At 57.3% G+C, this 15,697-nt stretch overlaps 1 protein-coding gene across 1 annotated transcript in view; it reads left to right on the top strand.

Moving 5' to 3' along the window:
• MYOM2 (myomesin 2) overlaps positions 1-6,146 on the top strand; it is a 60,157-nt gene extending 54,011 nt beyond the window's left edge. Inside the window, 6 exon segments of the mRNA XM_077771892.1 lie at positions 67-172; positions 1,246-1,409; positions 1,615-1,651; positions 2,909-2,931; positions 4,063-4,118; positions 5,433-6,146. Coding sequence (XP_077628018.1) covers positions 67-172; positions 1,246-1,409; positions 1,615-1,651; positions 2,909-2,931; positions 4,063-4,118; positions 5,433-5,750 — 704 coding nt within the window. The 3' untranslated portion in view covers positions 5,751-6,146.
• The last annotated feature ends 9,551 nt before the right edge of the window (positions 6,147-15,697 follow it).

Below are 15,697 nucleotides of genomic sequence, written 5' to 3'. Positions count from 1 at the left end.
GCACCTTTGCACTCTGATGGTGCACGCGCTGCCTTCCTTAGACCTGAATCTGTTTATCTTCTGCAGGATTGTCGGCTTCTCCGCTGAAGGTGCTCTGCACCCCAGAAGGAATAAGACTCCAGTGCTTCATGAAGTACTTTACGGAAGAGATGAAAGTGAACTGGTATCACAAGTGAGTACAGTGTGATTTACCGTGGCCTTGGCCCGGGGCGGCAGGGAGGTCCTCAAGGACAGGAGAGACCAAGAAATGACTGACGGTGCCGGAGACCGTTGTCTCCACCCCCTGGGTTTTGCCAGACGTGGCTCCGTGGGTGACACACCTTCTTTCTGCAGTCTAGCAGACGGCTGACGGGAAAGTAGTACGTAGAGGCCGTTCTCAGTTTCTGGGGTGTCTGTCGGCCCCTCACTAGCTTGACGAAGAGGAGAGGCACCTGGGTGGCTCCGCCGGTTAAGTGTCCAGTTCTTGGTTTCAGCTCAGGTCGTCATCTCACAGTTCGTGAGTTCGAGCCCCTCGTCGGGCTGTGTGCTGACAGTGCGGAGCCTGCTTGAGATTCCCTCCCCTTCTCTCTCTGCCCCGCCCATGCTTGCTTTCTCTCTTTCTCAAAATAAATAAATGAACGTTAAAAAAAAAACAAGAAAAGGACCAAAGGAACCCAGAGTCCCAACACGAACCTGTGCTGACAGCGGGTTTTCTGTGTCTCGTTTGCTGCTCCTGCTTCCCGAGGCGGGCCGTGCGCCCTCCCAGAGCCGCCGACCGTGTGACAGTCGTGGCATGTGTGGTCCCTGCGCCCCGGCCCTGGGGTCTGGCTCTTTCCAACCCACACCCCAAGGCTGTCTTTGGAACAACAGCTCCGAGAAGCAGGTCTCTGAGCAAACGGGATGGAGGCCCGCGCACGCCCGCAGGGGAGGGGACGTCGGCCGAGGCAGCGGGACAGGGCCGGCGGACTCTGCCCCGACCTGAGGGTGCAGGCAACATTTTCAGCCCATATTTTCTTTTTTTACTTTTTTTGTTTTTTTACCATGTATTCATTGTGCAGTGACAGACACAGAGCATGAGTAGGGGAGGGGAGGGTCAGAGAGAGAAGGAGACACAGACTCTGAAGCAGGCTCCAGGCCCTGAGCTGTCAGCACAGAGCCCGACGCAGGGCTCGAACCCACGAACCGCGAGATCATGACCTAAGCGAAAGTCGGACGCTTAACCGACTAAGCCACCCAGGCGCCCCGACTTTCTGTGTCTTTTCAAAGAGATGCGAAGATCGCCTCTAGCGAGCACATGAGGGCCGGCGGCACCGGGGACATGGCGTGGCTGCAGATATGCGAGCCCACCGAGAAGGATAAAGGGAAGTACACCTTTGAGATTCATGATGGCAAAGATAACCATCACCGCTCCCTCGACCTGTCCGGCCAGGGTAAGACTCACTCTTCAGCGCCTCCTCACCTTGGGTTCAGTGACCCCCTGGGAATGCTGGGAGAGGAAGCACTCCAGCTTTATAATTTTCATTTGGAGAAAGTTCTCTCTAAATTATCAGTTTATTCCTTGGTTGTTCGTCAGTTTTCATTAAGCCTGTTCACTGGCACCAAAACCATTAAAATGTATGAAACGTTCCCTTACAGCGTTCGATGAGGCCTTTGCGGAATTCCAGCAACTCAAGTAAGATGTGTGTGTGTGTGTGTGTGTGTGTGTGTGTGTGTGTGGCGGTCTGTCCATCCCTGGGGCCACGAGCGCGTGGGCACATCGGTGGGTGCTGGGCGCACGCTGTCCTGGGCATTGATGTGAAAGTGGCGATTTAAGCCACTCGGTGTGTGGAGGGCAGACGTGCTTCTAAACCCAGCATGTGCTTATAGAGACACTTCCTAGAGTCCCCACGACCCTGGGCTGCTTTCAGCGATCATAATGACGGATTTCTCAAATAGTTATAATTATGGTCACACATGGCGCAGCGCAGTTTTTTAATGTTATATGTTTAGGTTGCTTTTGAAGACTTTATTTTTGTAGAGCTGTTTAATCACAGCCCCACTGGGAAGGAGGTGCGGAGTTCCCCGCGCCCCTCCCCCATCAGCATCCCCTCTGGTCGCTGCATCTGTTGCCATCGATGCAGCCACACGGACACGCCCCCACGCGGAGTCCGCCATTCGTCACAGTTTCCCCCTAAGTGCCTGTGGGTCTGCACAAATGTACGGTGGCACGTGTCCGTGACTAGTATCTACAGACGACTCTCAGTGCCCAGAACCCCTCTGTGCTCTGCTTTGCTGGCCACCATCACTTCCCTGTCCCCAGAGTTTTGCCGTCTACACAAGCTCAGAGTCGGCCTCAGAGCTGCGTGAGCTTTCAGGCCGCTGCTTTCGCTGAGCGACCAGCACTTGGCGCCCTCCGTGTGTGCTCCTGGCTCGAATCCTCCCTAGTGTTTAGCGCTGAATGATATCACCTTGGTCAGAGCACCTTTTGAAAGATCACTTGTGATCTTCAAGTGCGTATCTGAATTTGGGAGTATCCGGAAAGGACAGTGGTCACTGGCCGTGCTCGGCTGTTCAGTGACTGTTTCCTAAACGGATGAACAGGCGGCGGAGATGAGTCAGAAGCCAGGCTTTTCCAAGATATCTAAAACTCTCCAGTGCCATCTGGTGAATTCGGTGAACACAGAAATGTCTGCAGCCTACGAGCCTGAATGCCAGCCTCTTCTGTGGGATTCCTCCTGCTGAGAGACGGGGTACCCCGCCCCCCAGGGCAGCGAGAGGAGAATGCACATGGCTTACAGCTCCTCAGGCCCCGGGTGTCCTTCTAAGGGGAGGACACAGTGCTGCCTCCTTTCGCTTCCCCTCCGGCAAAGCTCTATGATGAGTGGTGCGTGTTGTCCAGAGTGTCTTCTCATGACTGTCTTCCTGTTCTCTCTGCCCCTCTCCTCTCCAGGGCAGCCGCTTTTGCAGAGAAGAGTAAGTGCGCGTTGCGTGATATCAAGCGCCCTTTGTTATTTGGAGCGAGGCAGCGGGGTCCCCCCTTAGAGTCTTACTGCTCTGTGTTAACGGATAAACAGACCTGCTCCGTGGCCGGGGAACCTTCCAGAACTCCCAGCACCTGCCGTCCTGATCCCGACACTTTGTGTCCCCCTCCCCCGCCCCGAGCCCTCCTCTCCTCCTTAGTCACTTCTGTGGCCTTCCCCTCTCACCTGCCCCGTGTTCGTGCACGAGATGGTCAGGCAGGTGCGGCCACAGGTGGAGGAGGCTCAGGAAATCCCTGCGGATGGCACGCGCAGGTGCTGGGGAGGCGGGCATGCCGGGCAGGGCCGCCCGGGGAAGCCCTGGTCAGGCGGCCGGGGCAGGAGTGGAGAGTGCTGGGGCCCTGACCGTGCTCGGGTTTCCGTGGGGCAGGCAGGCGGGGCAGGGACAACTTAGGACTGGCTAGCTGGAACCGTTTCCTGGGTTTGGGTCCTACGGGGAGGCCCCTAGCTGCCTGGCCCCAGGCCCTGGGGTGATCAGGGCGAGGCACTGCGCCTCTGGTGCAGCGCCAGATAGAGGGTACAGGGGTGCAGGGTGTCACTTCTGGGGGCAGGGGCGGGTGGAGGAAGAGGGGTGCAGGGGTGTCACCTCCCGGGGGCAGGGGGGGGTGGAGGAAGCAGGGATGGAGGGTGTCACCCTGGACCAGGATAGGTGCAGGTGGCCTGTCACCGGCTGGCTCATTGCCGTCACTGACTCCAAGATCTGGCTGCCCTGGGAGCCGCTGCCTCCCCGCCAGGAAGGCTCCCAGGATGTCAGGCGTCGTGATGTACAGAAAATAAAGGCCCTGGACAGCCGGCTGCCCTGGGAGAGTCCTGTTCAGACGCAGGGGCTCCTCTCCCTTCGGGGACGGGCCTGGTGTGCGGTGCCCTGTGTGGAGCCCTCGGCGAGCTCCTCAGCCTCAGTTGGTCCCTCAGGGGACCAGGGAGTCCTCCCGGCCCTGGGGCCCCTCTCCTCCTGGTGGTGGGGGCCCTCCTGCTTTGTCTCCACCGCTCGCTGTGCAGCCCGGGACCCGCTCCTGGAAATGTCTGCGTGGACGGCTTACTCAACCCCGTGGCCTTCATGTTACAGATCGTGGCAAGTTGATCGGGGGCTTACCTGACGTGGTGACCATAATGGAGGGCAAGGTGAGGGGGACAGCGGGACACGGCTTCAGCAGTGCAGCGCGGTCCCCCTCAGGGTCCAGCGTGGGGGAGCCCGGGGACGGGATGGCACGGTGCCTAGCGTCCTGGCCACCCTCATGTCCTCAGGGGATGGACGAGTTTAACATCCTGAAGGCACAGACGGCAGCCTTGGGCCCCCAGGATCACGGAGCCTGACACGTGTATCACACAGGTGCATGGCAGGTGTGGTTCCTGGGCCCTGGGCCTCCGCGGGGTCCTGGCCCTTTGAGGCGGTAACTGGCCGAGGACCGGGTGGGTCACACCCGCACCCCACCTCCCTGGGCCTGGCCCGGCAGGAAGGTGGAAGAGCACCCGGGTCAAGTGCGAGACTCTAGTGGTCAGGGTCCTGGTGGAACTTACACGGAAGCCACTGACTGGAGTCTTCGTTCGTTGCCTGTCAGCGGCGTCACTGACGTCTGATTAGAACCTCTGTGTGTCCTCGGTGTCAGGGACAGAGACGCGAGAGAATTGTGTTAGGCCAAAGCACTAAAATTTATGGGCCTTCTCTTGAGCAACTAAAGAATTCTAGAGAGTTCCTGAGGAACCGTGGACCTCACAACAAGGCTGGGATGGCACTGCTGGCAGTACCGCTGCCCCAGGGGCTCAGTGCCTGTTGTCAGCAGTGCGTTTGCTGCCCCCGATTCCTGGTTAGAAGATGGTATTTTCTCTGGATTCGGCAGAGGAAATCCAAAATGTTGGTAAACTGGATTCATTAGTTGGGATAGAAAGGAAATTTAGAGACAGGCTGAATGTATCTACTGTAAAATGTAGACTTTAATATGTCTAAGTTCTTTTTTTTTAATTTTTTAATGCTTATTCATTTTTGAGTGACAGAGAGAGTGTGAGCAGGGGAGGGGCAGAGAGACACACACACAGAATCCGAAGCAGCTCCAGGCTCCGAGCTGTCAGCACGGAGCCCAACGCGGGGCTCGAACTCATAACATGAGGTTATGACCTGAGCTGGAGTTAGACACCCAATCGACAACCACCCAGGTGCTCCCCTGAATTCTTTAACTGGGTTAGGCCATGGAGAAAAACTGAGAATAAATAGGAAAAATTATTGCTGATTTTTCTCACGAGCCGCCCCACGAAACGGCACACTTGGCTCCGATCAGACCCCACACGTCTCCTGTGGTGCCTACATATAGAAAGAGCGTGTTGGCCACGTGAACAGCGTGGGGGATAGATAAACACTGAGTGAGTGTAACTGAGCCCATCCCCTTCGGAGGATGACCTGTATGACCTTTTGATTCTGACCCTCCGTCTTCCCTCCCAAAGACCTTGAACCTGACCTGCACGGTGTTTGGAAACCCTGACCCCGAAGTGGTGTGGTTCAAGAACGACAAGGACATCGAGCTCAGCGAGCACTTCTCGGTCAAGGTGGAGCAGGCCAAGTACGTGAGCATGACCATCAAGGGCGTGACATCGGAGGATTCGGGCAAGTACAGCCTCAGCGTCAAGAACAAGTACGGGGGTGAGAAGATCGACGTCACCGTGAGCGTGTACAAGCACGGGGAAGAGATCCCCGACGTGGCGCCACCCCAGCAGGCCAAACCGAAGCTCATCCCCGCGTCTGCCTCCGCCGCGGCCCAGTAGACGCACGGCCGCCCACAGGGGCGGCGTGGGTGCCGCGTGCGTCCCCGTGAGTGACCGCGGCCCGAGTGATGCCGCGTGTGCCCATAGTCCACCGTGTGCTGTGCTTTTAATTCTGGCGTTTGGTTATTGGTATTTTACGCCCGCCCGAGGGGAAAAGCTAAGGTTTTGCACGAGGCTGAAATAGCGTATGTCTGCGGCCCCCAGAGAGAGCGCCTGCACGGTGGCCCCTCAGGTTTCCGTCGGTGCTGGCTTGGGGCTCGAAGCCCCCGGCGTGCCGGTGGTTGTAGTCTGGGCTGTAGACAAGATCCGGCCGCCCTGAAGCCCTGGTTGTAGAGCCTTGATGCACGTGGTACCTGGCACGCTCTTGCCGTAAGCTAATAAAACTTCAAAAGACAACTTGTGTGGTTCTCTTGTACCCAGCCGTACCCGACGCCATCCGCTGCCTCTCCGGCTAGTTCCGGATTCTCCGTCCGGCTAGTTCCGGATTCTCCTGCGGTTGCGTGGCCAGGAGCACGGATGCATGTGCCTGCAATCCGGAGAGCGGGGGGTGGGGGGGGTCCCAGCCGTGGAGGCAGGCCATGGGCACCGGCCAGGCGGGCGTCCTGAGCAGGCGTGCTTCTCGCGCAGGCTTAGAAGTGTCACATGGCCGTCACAGCGTGGGTCTCAACGCCTCCGCAGAGGAGCACAAAGCGGGCGGATGGCTGTGAGCCTTTTCAGCGTGCTGGTCAGCCAGGCCTCACAGGAAAGGAGGCGGTGTTTGCAGGGAGCGGGGCAGCGGCCCAGCCTCGCGGTGGAGCGGGTGAACACAGCCTCTCTCTCAACTTTTTCTTCCTGTTTCTGGGATGAGGCTGAAATTCCTTGGGCACAAAAATCCTACCTCAGTACTATAGTTTTATAGTAAAAATGCGTTTATCAGAAAAAGCTTTGGTGGTTCAGAATATTTTCTCTCTCTGCCATTAAGGTCAATCCAAACTCGATGAGATCGTGTTATATTTTCCTAAGATCATTAAGAAACTGAAATTTAACATGTCTCTGATACGCCAGGCAGCGGACAGGGCTTTATCGGAGGTAACGTGAGTGTCCGGAGGAGCTTCTGCGAGTGTTCTTGCCTTCTGTGCCGTGCCGGGGAACTGTAGCCGCCTTTGTTAACATTCCAGCACGGAGTGGTATTTCCGACATCTTGGCACGGGTAGGCTTGGACAGATTTTCCTGTATTTGACCTTTAGTTAAACAGAACTGGCTTCTTTTCTAGTTTAAATAAAATAGTCTTTTTTGTTTAGCAATTGTAGTTCATGGGAAAGAATGAAATGGTTGTGAATTTCTTAAAGCCACATCATTTCTTTTGGTAGATTTTATTTTTTAGAGCAGTTTTAGGCTCACAGCAAACTTGAGACAAAGGTGCAGAGATTTCCTGTGCACCCCCTGGACCCCCGCACACACAGCCTCCCCTCCACCGGCACCCCCACCGGACGGTGCGTCTGTTACCGCTAACGAGGTCGTCATCGCCCAGAGCCCACAGTCTCCATCAGGTCCCTCTTGGTGTCGTACATTCTGTGGGTTTGCACAGACGTACCAGGACACGTGTGCGCCGTCACAGCGTCACACGGCGCGGTCTCCTGGCCCAAACCCGCGTGCGCCACCCGTTCCTCCCCCCACCTCCTCCAACAGCCCCTGGCAGCCACCGACCTCTTCACTGTTTCCAGTTCAGCTTACGATATTTTATATTTAAAAAAAATTTTTTTAACGTTTATTTCTTTTTGAGAGACGGAGACAGTGCAAACAGGGGAGGGGCAGAGAGAGAGGGAGACACAGAGTCAGAAACAGGCTCCAGGGTCCGAGCTGTCAGCGCAGAGCCCGCCGCGGGGCTCGAACCCACGAACCGCGAGATCATGACCTGAGTCGAAGTCGGATGCTCAACGGACTGAGCCCCCAGGCGCCCCTTGGCTGTTACTGTTGTAAACACGAACTCATTCTTTTGAACAACCTGAGGCCCACACAGGCGTTGCCAAGACGGCAAAGCTCCCCTCCCCCCCCACGAGGTTTCCACCTCACCTCTGTGGGAAGGCAGGAGCCTGACTGGCAGGCAGCCTGTCCGTCCGTCCGGGCAGGCGCGTCGGGGTCGCCTGCTGGTGGCGCCCTCGCCCTCTCCGGAAGCCACTTGCACCCGCTGCTGCTCCTCCCGGGTCTGGTCGGCGACACTTTCTGTCTCCCCTTGTTTTTCCGGAGCACGGTGGTTTTGGGATGCTGTCCGGTCTGGGTTTGTCTGACGGCCCCTCCTGAGGGACTGGGGTGGGGGGGCTTCCGGAGGACCCCGGCGGGAGGCGCCCGCGTCCACACATCAGGGCGGCGCTCACCTCCTCGCGTGCTGACGCGGCGTCTGGCCTCTCCCCACAGCACTGCTGGCCCCTCTCCTGGTCTGTTCCCGCGTCGGAGTCCCCAGGGCCGGCACGCCCTCCGGGGAGGGGGTGTGGGACGGGGCGCTCCTCGTGGGGGGAGAGCGTCTGCATCGGGATTTAGGTTCCTCTGCAAGAAACACGCATCTCCTCTCCCTTTTCCTTCTTCATGCAGCCGTTCGTGTGCACGGACGTGGGCCCGTGAGACCCCTTCATGCCCGGGGTTCCGCGCCATCGCTAAGCCAGGTCTGCTGTTGCCCAGACTGTGCCAGGTCGGCCCCCGGGAGCCCGTTGGGCTTGGCCCCCGGGTCCTCCGTCATCTGCTGTTCCTAGTGCTTCCCGACATCCTGGCTCCCGCGGACACCGCAGGCTCCCTGGCGCCCTCCCCGGCCCGGCCCCCACTCAGCCGCTTCTCCAGGCCCCCCAGCTCCGTGTCCTGGACAAGGGGACAGGGATCCAGGCCCGGGGCGGNCACCCCCGCCGCGTCCCCGCGGCTCTCGCCTCGCACCCCTACACCCCCTGCGTCCCCGCGGCTCTCGCCTCGCACCCCTCCACCCGCCACGTCCCCGAGGCTCCCACCTCGCACCCGCTGTATTTCCGCAGCTACCACAGAGTATGGGTGATCCCAGTATGACTCCCAGTCACGCCCTGGGAGACAGAAGGTGAAGGACTAGGTACCGGGGAAGATGTCTGCGTCGTCCATGAACTGCCTAGGAACGAGTGGCTTTGCCTCTGGAGCGCGGTTGTCTGTCTTTCGTCACTTTGTGGAATCCACCCCGTGTGGGTGGTCACTGCTCCAGGCTAGGATCAGGAGACGGGACGGGGTGAGGAGTGCTCAGGACCCGGTTAGGGAGCGCCCCTCGGGCCCTGGGAACCTTCCCTGCTCCGGTGAATCGTGCGCTCTGGGGGCAACCATGAGCAGCACGAAGGTGGCCCGCTGAGGGCACTGGCTTTGTGAACAGAGGAAGAACCTGATTTTCAGAACCACGCAAGCGCACGTGTCATACACATCATTCGTCTCCGTCCCTGAACACTGTGGCTGTGTTGCCTGAGAACAGAGACCAAGGTGCCGTCTCACGTGACCGCCGTGCAGCCGTCAAGTACAAGGAGTCTACCTTTGAGACAAGACTTTAATGCACAGTCCACATCTGACCTTGCTGGTCATCCCAGGCATCGGCTCTAGACGGTCCCTTGAGTCCAGGACCCACGTTGGGATCCTGCATTTAGTAACCACGTCTCTTGACTTCTAAAATCTCGGACAGCTCCCCACCCTTCCCTGTCTTTAGCTGTGGTGTTAGTTTCAAAGGACACAGGTCGGGTATTTTATCGAGCGTTTCTTTTTTTAAATTGTTTTTAACATTTATTTATTTTTGAGAGACAGAGATAGAATGCAGGTGGGGGAGGGTCAGAGAGAGACAGAGGGAGACACAGAATCTGAAACAGTCTCCAGGCTCTGAGCTGTCAGCACAGAGCCCAATGCGGGCCTCAAACTCACGAACCGTGAGATCATGACCTGAGCCCAAGTGGGACACTTAACCGACTGAGCCACCCAGGCGCCCCTGTAGAATCGTCCTTAATTTGGGTTTGATGATGTTTCCTGATGATTAAATTGAAGCTCTGCATCCCTGGGTGCATCACTATTTGCATTAGATACGGTTCTGCAGAGACACAGCCAACAGGAGATAGATTAGAGATGAGAGATGATAGAGACGACAGATGACAGACAATAGATGATAGATGATCGATTTATAGGTCATAGATGATAGACAGATGATAGATACATAGACAGGTAGATGACAGACGGAACAGGACGAGCAGATTTGTTACAGGAAGGGCTCACGTGGTCACGGAGGCCGGAAGTCCCCCCAACGGCTTCTGCATGTGGAGGCCCCGGAGAGCGGTGGTGGGAGTCAGCCTGGGCCCGAAAGCCCGAGAGGCGGGAGTGCTCCTCCAAGGGCAGAGGAAGCCTGTGTCAGCTCACGCGGCTGAGCTCACCTTCCTGCGCACTTTGCTCCCCTGGGCCCCCAGCGGATTGGATGACGGGGTTTCTCCACTGGTGCCCCGATCACCTGGGTGCTGGCCCCCTGCAGGCTGGTCTGGCGGACACCTAAACTGTCCGGCACGCGGCTGCGGTGGCCTGCGGTGGCCCGTGCAGAAGCTCGCGGCGCCGTCTGCCCGTCGCTGCCGTGTTTCCGTCCCGGGGCCCAGGGCTGGCCCGCTGTCCCCACGCAGCACCTCACAGCGGCCGTGTGTCCCTGCGGGCCCCGAGCCATCTGCGGGGACACTGGGAGACCAGGTGAGTGTCCCGTCACTCGGTGCCGCCCCCCCCCCCCCGGACACGGTAGCCACAGACAGTCCCTGGCTGCGCAGGGCTTTCCCGTGGCTCCAGGGCCCCTGCGCCCATTTCCTGGTCCTCCTCGTGCTCACTGCTGACGCACGTCTGCCCGTACCTGTCACCCTCGCACGGACTCCTGGCCCCGTGCCGTTCCGTAGTCAGTATGTCTGTGTTTACCGGGGCGCCCACCCGACCACAGCGTTCAGTCTTCCACGGTGCGCTCAGCCCTCCCTCCTGAGTCTGCCCCCTGAGCTGTCCGCACATGCCCTTCCACCAGCTCCCCGCCAGCATTCCCGGCTGCGATTGGTGCAGCTCCCGCTGCGAGTTGCGAGCTGGGAGGTCCCCTGAAAAGGTGACGTCAGGGCCCACGCGGCCTCCTTTCATAGCTCGTCGCCCTGGGAAAGACACGGGGCCCGGACACCACCTGCCCCGCTCCTACCTGCGGTGCTGGCTGACGACCGCGCCCGCGCCAGCACAGCCAGGTGTGCGGTGTCCACGCATCCCGCCCTGCGTCCCCGCTCGGCCGGCGCGCGGCTTTCTCATTACGGGCGAGTCACTGGCCTCTTGAAGCCTTGTTTCCTTTTATCTGTAAAAATGGAGGAAACGATGCCTTTCATGAGGTGTGGGGTCTGTGTTCTGAGAGCTCAGTTACAGAAAGAGTGAATTTAGGATTCGTGTGATCATGAAACGTGATTGGGGTAGAAGTGGGGCTTTGAGATTCGTCAGCCGTCTACCTCTCGAGAACAGTCAGATACAGGTCCCCTAACTCAGCCGCAGAAGCAGGCGCGGCCTGAGAGGCGAGCAGGGCGGGCGCGTGGGGCTGGGGACGGCTGAAGGGTGACCCCGCATTTACAACCTGTGTTCGTCAGGCCACTGATGTCACCAGCCGTCAGCTCCCAAAGCGGAAACAAGGCCAGTTAGGGCACAGCCACGCACAGCACGCTTTCTTGCAGCTTCCCACGTTCCTTCCAGCTGCCTGTCACTCGACGGATGTTCACGCTTGTGGGCGTCTCTGCACAGAAAATGCAGTTACTGCCTGGAGAGACAACTGCACCCCCACGTCCACGCCACGTTACACCCATGCCCCCACGTCCATGCCGCGTTTCTCCATTCACAGTGGAAGCAACCTAAGTGTCCGTTGATGGATGAGTGGAGAGAGAAGATGTGCACAAGCACACACACACACACACACACAACGGAATATTACTCAGCCACAGAAAGGAGGGAAAACCTGCCATTGGAGACAACACGCATGGGCCTTGAGGACATTGTCCTAAACGAGGTAAGTCGGAGGAAGGGAAGGACTGTGTGGTTTTGTTCACACGTGGAATGTAATAAGGGGAGTCCACCGGAGCAGAGGGCCGAACGCCCACTAGCAGGGGTGGCGAGGGAACAGGAGGCGTGGGCCAGAGGAAACACACTGCCAGCTCTAAGAGCAGTGAGCTCCGGGGGCCCCGGGGGCCCCGTGGGACCGTGTCCGGGCCGTTGTTAAGACGGCTGAGCCGAAGAGCTCTCACCACAAATCGCAATCGTAATTATGCGACGTGACGCCGCGGCGTACTAGTCTTGCAACATATTGAACGGCACCTCGTACGCCTTACGGGATGTCACCCGTCGATTCTGTCTCCTAAAACCAGGGCAGGGGGAGTTTGTGCTAACCTGTCAACTCATGGGAGAACAGAAAAATTCTGCTCTTCTGAAAATTAAATTTTAAGATTGCTCATATCCTGTTTTTTAAGAAATAATTCACTTCTTAACTTCCTCCTCCCCGCTCTCAGGTGCGGCCAGAGTCAAAGGGCGTGAGTCAGGAAGGGAGCTGGAGACTCCTTTCCGGGATCGCGGTTTCTCGTGTGTTTGTTTGGTTTGGTTTCCGCGTCGGAAGGGCCTGTTGGCAAAAGTAGAAGGTGCTGTGGGCAGAGACCCCGGGACGGGGACGCGCCACTTCCTCTTGCCGCGTTTCGTGCCACTCCCCTTACGTCACATGCGCCCCGATCGCCGAGGTGCACCGCAGAGAAACAAAGGGGACCGCAGGCCCTTTGCACAAACCCGCTGCTCCCAGAGGGACCCCCGCTAGCTTCTTCGTTAAGAGACATCACCGGGAATCCCATCTCTTACAGTGGTTCAGGGCTGCCCTGGTTTTGGAGAAGGAAACACATTCTGGGGATTTATGCTGATGGCCGAGAGGGACACAGCTACCGTTGCTAGCGATTGGATTTCCTACGCGCCTCGTTCAGTACGCGCCTCGTACGTTTTCAGCAAAACACGTACTTCCCCTCCCTATGAAACGTCTTAACCGGGGAGCGCAGTGGGAGTCCACATGTGAACGTTAATGACTTGGAAAATTAAAAACCATAAATAGATTTAGAAATTAAATTTCATAGAAAGTACGCGTACGGCATTAAACGAATGAACAGATGCACATTTGCAGCAAAAGGTACCCAGAGTGTTTCATTAGCGGGTGGGTACTTGCTATAAAGGTTTTTTTTTTTAATAAAGGCTTCAAATGATTTATTAACTAAATAAAGGTAGGTTTGTGCGTATGTCGATGGGGAGTCCATCACCCGAGTGCTTCACAGAAAGCTTTTCTTCCATTCCGGGGTTCTGGCTTGGAGGAATTTCTACCAAGAGGGGCTTCCAAACAGGTCGGGGGTGCGTGTGCAGGGCGCCTGTGACCGGTCAGACCAACGTGGTTTGTTCCCAGTGGACTGGCATTAACTCACCTTTCGGCTCAAGAGGCGAGGGAGGCGGCCCCCAAGGGAGCAGTCGGCAGCCTCACGAGAGGAAGACGGCACACGCTGGCCACCTTCTGTTCTTACCCCTGGACGGGGTCTGTCTGCAGTGCTCAGCTGATGTCCGCCAGCCCCCCAAGGCTGCCGAGGGCCCAGACTCCCGAGCTGTGAGGTTCAAGTGCCAGCCTGGCAATGACGCCCTGGGAGCTGGGGACAGTCCTCGTCTCCCTGCGCCTCATTCTTCAGCTGTTGGGGGAGGGGGGGGCGGCAGGAGCAGCCCCGGGCTCCGTCGGAACACCCGTGAGCACAGGTCGTGTTCCTGGTATACAGCAGGTGCTACATAAATGCATTTATTATACCTAGCACTACTAGTATTAATGTCTAATATTTAATATTTAACCTAGATTATTTTTAACTTGATTTTTTCTTCTTTCTCCCCATCCACACTTTGTTGCCTTTTATCAATCATCCTTTTCGTGATTTCCCTGAAAATTGTAGGCCATTCTTTACCGTTTCCTTCAGGGGAGTGTTCATCTGGGTCAGGAGCTCTCTTCCCGTCCTTCAGGGGCTGCTCTGTGTAGACCCAGAACTACTGAGAGATGCTTTTCTCCTGTCTTTACACTTAGTCTGTAAACTTTTCCTTAAAGAACGTGGCTCTTGGAGAGACGGGATTGCACCGCATTTCCATCAGAATTAGGGCTTTGTTGCCCAGCAGCAGACAGTGGGGTTTTCGGCAGATCAGCGGCCACCCCTGAAATAGGAAGACGTCAGATGCACGTCTCCATCGCCTGTGTTGAAACGGCAGCATAGGTAACACGAACGGCTCCGGCCTGGGCAGGGCGCCCCCCCCATTCCAGTGCACCCGCCCTGACACACCCCCACACGCGGTTCAACGCGGAACCCCCCGCCTGGTGGGCAGGACCTCCTCCGTGACTCCTGCCGCTGTGGCCAGTGCCGTCATGGCCGCCGTGGCCTCCTGGTGGCCGGAGGTTGGGTGGCGCTTTCTGGGCCTGCGGGCCGTGAGGATGGCCAGTGTGTGGGCTCCGCCAGAAGCACCTGCAGCCGTCACAGCACCCCCCCACACACCTGTGTGCTGGAGAGGGGGCTCTGAAGAGGCCTCTCCAAGGCCGGCTCCTCCGCGCCTTTGAGGTGCAAGCTTGAGGGATGCGGGGGGTTCGCTGGCGAGTTTTCTGTGCTGTTTCCACCACAGAGCCTGCCCCACACTGGGGGTCAGCCCCCCACCCGCCCCAGACAGGCTAGACCCCGCTGAGCGTCTGTCTGTCCGTTCCCACTGGGAGAGAGCAGACTGGGGTTCAGCCTCCCCCCCCCCCCCACCCCAGCCAGGCTGGCCCCCCGCTGAGTGCCTGTCGGCCCCCACTGGGAGGGAGGTTACATGATGGTAGCGCCCTTAGAGGCATCAGTTCCCAGCCTCTCGAAACCGTGTTAGGACCCAATTAAATGAACGTGGAGACGTTTTCAGGTCCCGTGCAACCTCTAGATGGCACTCAGGGAACAGGTTCCGGAAGGCGGCCTGCCTGCGCGGGCCAGCCCAGATCCATCTTCTTGATGCAAACACCTCACGTAGTGGATGGAAGATTATTGAAGGCATTATACTCACCCAGTGACAAGGACAGGTCTGGCAAATGAGTGTTTCCAGGAAATAGCAGGTCATTTTGAAGGCAATAATACAGCCTCTTAATCTTCACGTGATACACATTAGAAGGAACAAGACACACCTAGCGAGATATTACAAGGCTCTTGTGACGTAAGGGAAGTCATCAAAACATGTGACATATCTATACATTAGGTTTGGGGGATGAATTTTAAATATTCCATGTTTCAAAGAGGCATGTCAGATGCAGCCAGTTCACTCATTTTTCAAAGCGGTAAATTATACGGCGTGGACATTTCTCCCAGGAAGCCTCTGATGTCACAGAACTTCCGTCGGGGTTGGAGGGTGTGAGCCGAGGGGTTTCTGGGCCGTCACGGAGCACGCCCACCAGCGTGTCCTTGCGTGTCCTTCCGCGTTTGCTCGGCGGCCGTGCTGGCTCCTGACGTTCAACGGCACCTTCCTTATGGGTGTTTGGCCGAAGTAGCTTGGGGAGCCCCCAGGGAGTGCCATCACCCCATCTTTTATGGAGAGCAAGCTTGGTTAACTGTGTGCCTTCACTATTTCTTGGTTTTAATTTAATTGCTCTTTTGAGATATAGTTCAGTAATGGGAAGAAAGATTTCATGTGATGGTCTCATTTTTCACTGGCTTCAAGACAGATTGGGTCCATTTAAGCATCGTTTTACCTGTAGAGCCGCGATGATACTCAAGCAGGCGGGAATACAGAGGAGGCACATTAAAGGGTCACATTACAGATTACCATNTGCTTTCCGGGCCTGATCTCACTCGTCGTTACATTAATTCACCTGCTTTTATCTCATTCGAGACGTTAGTCTACTTCTCCAGGAGCACAGAGATTTCTTTCCCTTCTCACCGCAT

The sequence above is a fragment of the Crocuta crocuta genome, unplaced genomic scaffold (genome assembly GCF_008692635.1).
Source record: "Crocuta crocuta isolate KB4526 unplaced genomic scaffold, BGI_CrCroc_1.0 scaffold111, whole genome shotgun sequence".
NCBI classification, from domain to species: Eukaryota; Metazoa; Chordata; class Mammalia; order Carnivora; family Hyaenidae; genus Crocuta; species Crocuta crocuta.
Note: the sequence above shows the minus strand (reverse complement) of the source record. Positions and strands in the feature narration are given on the sequence as shown.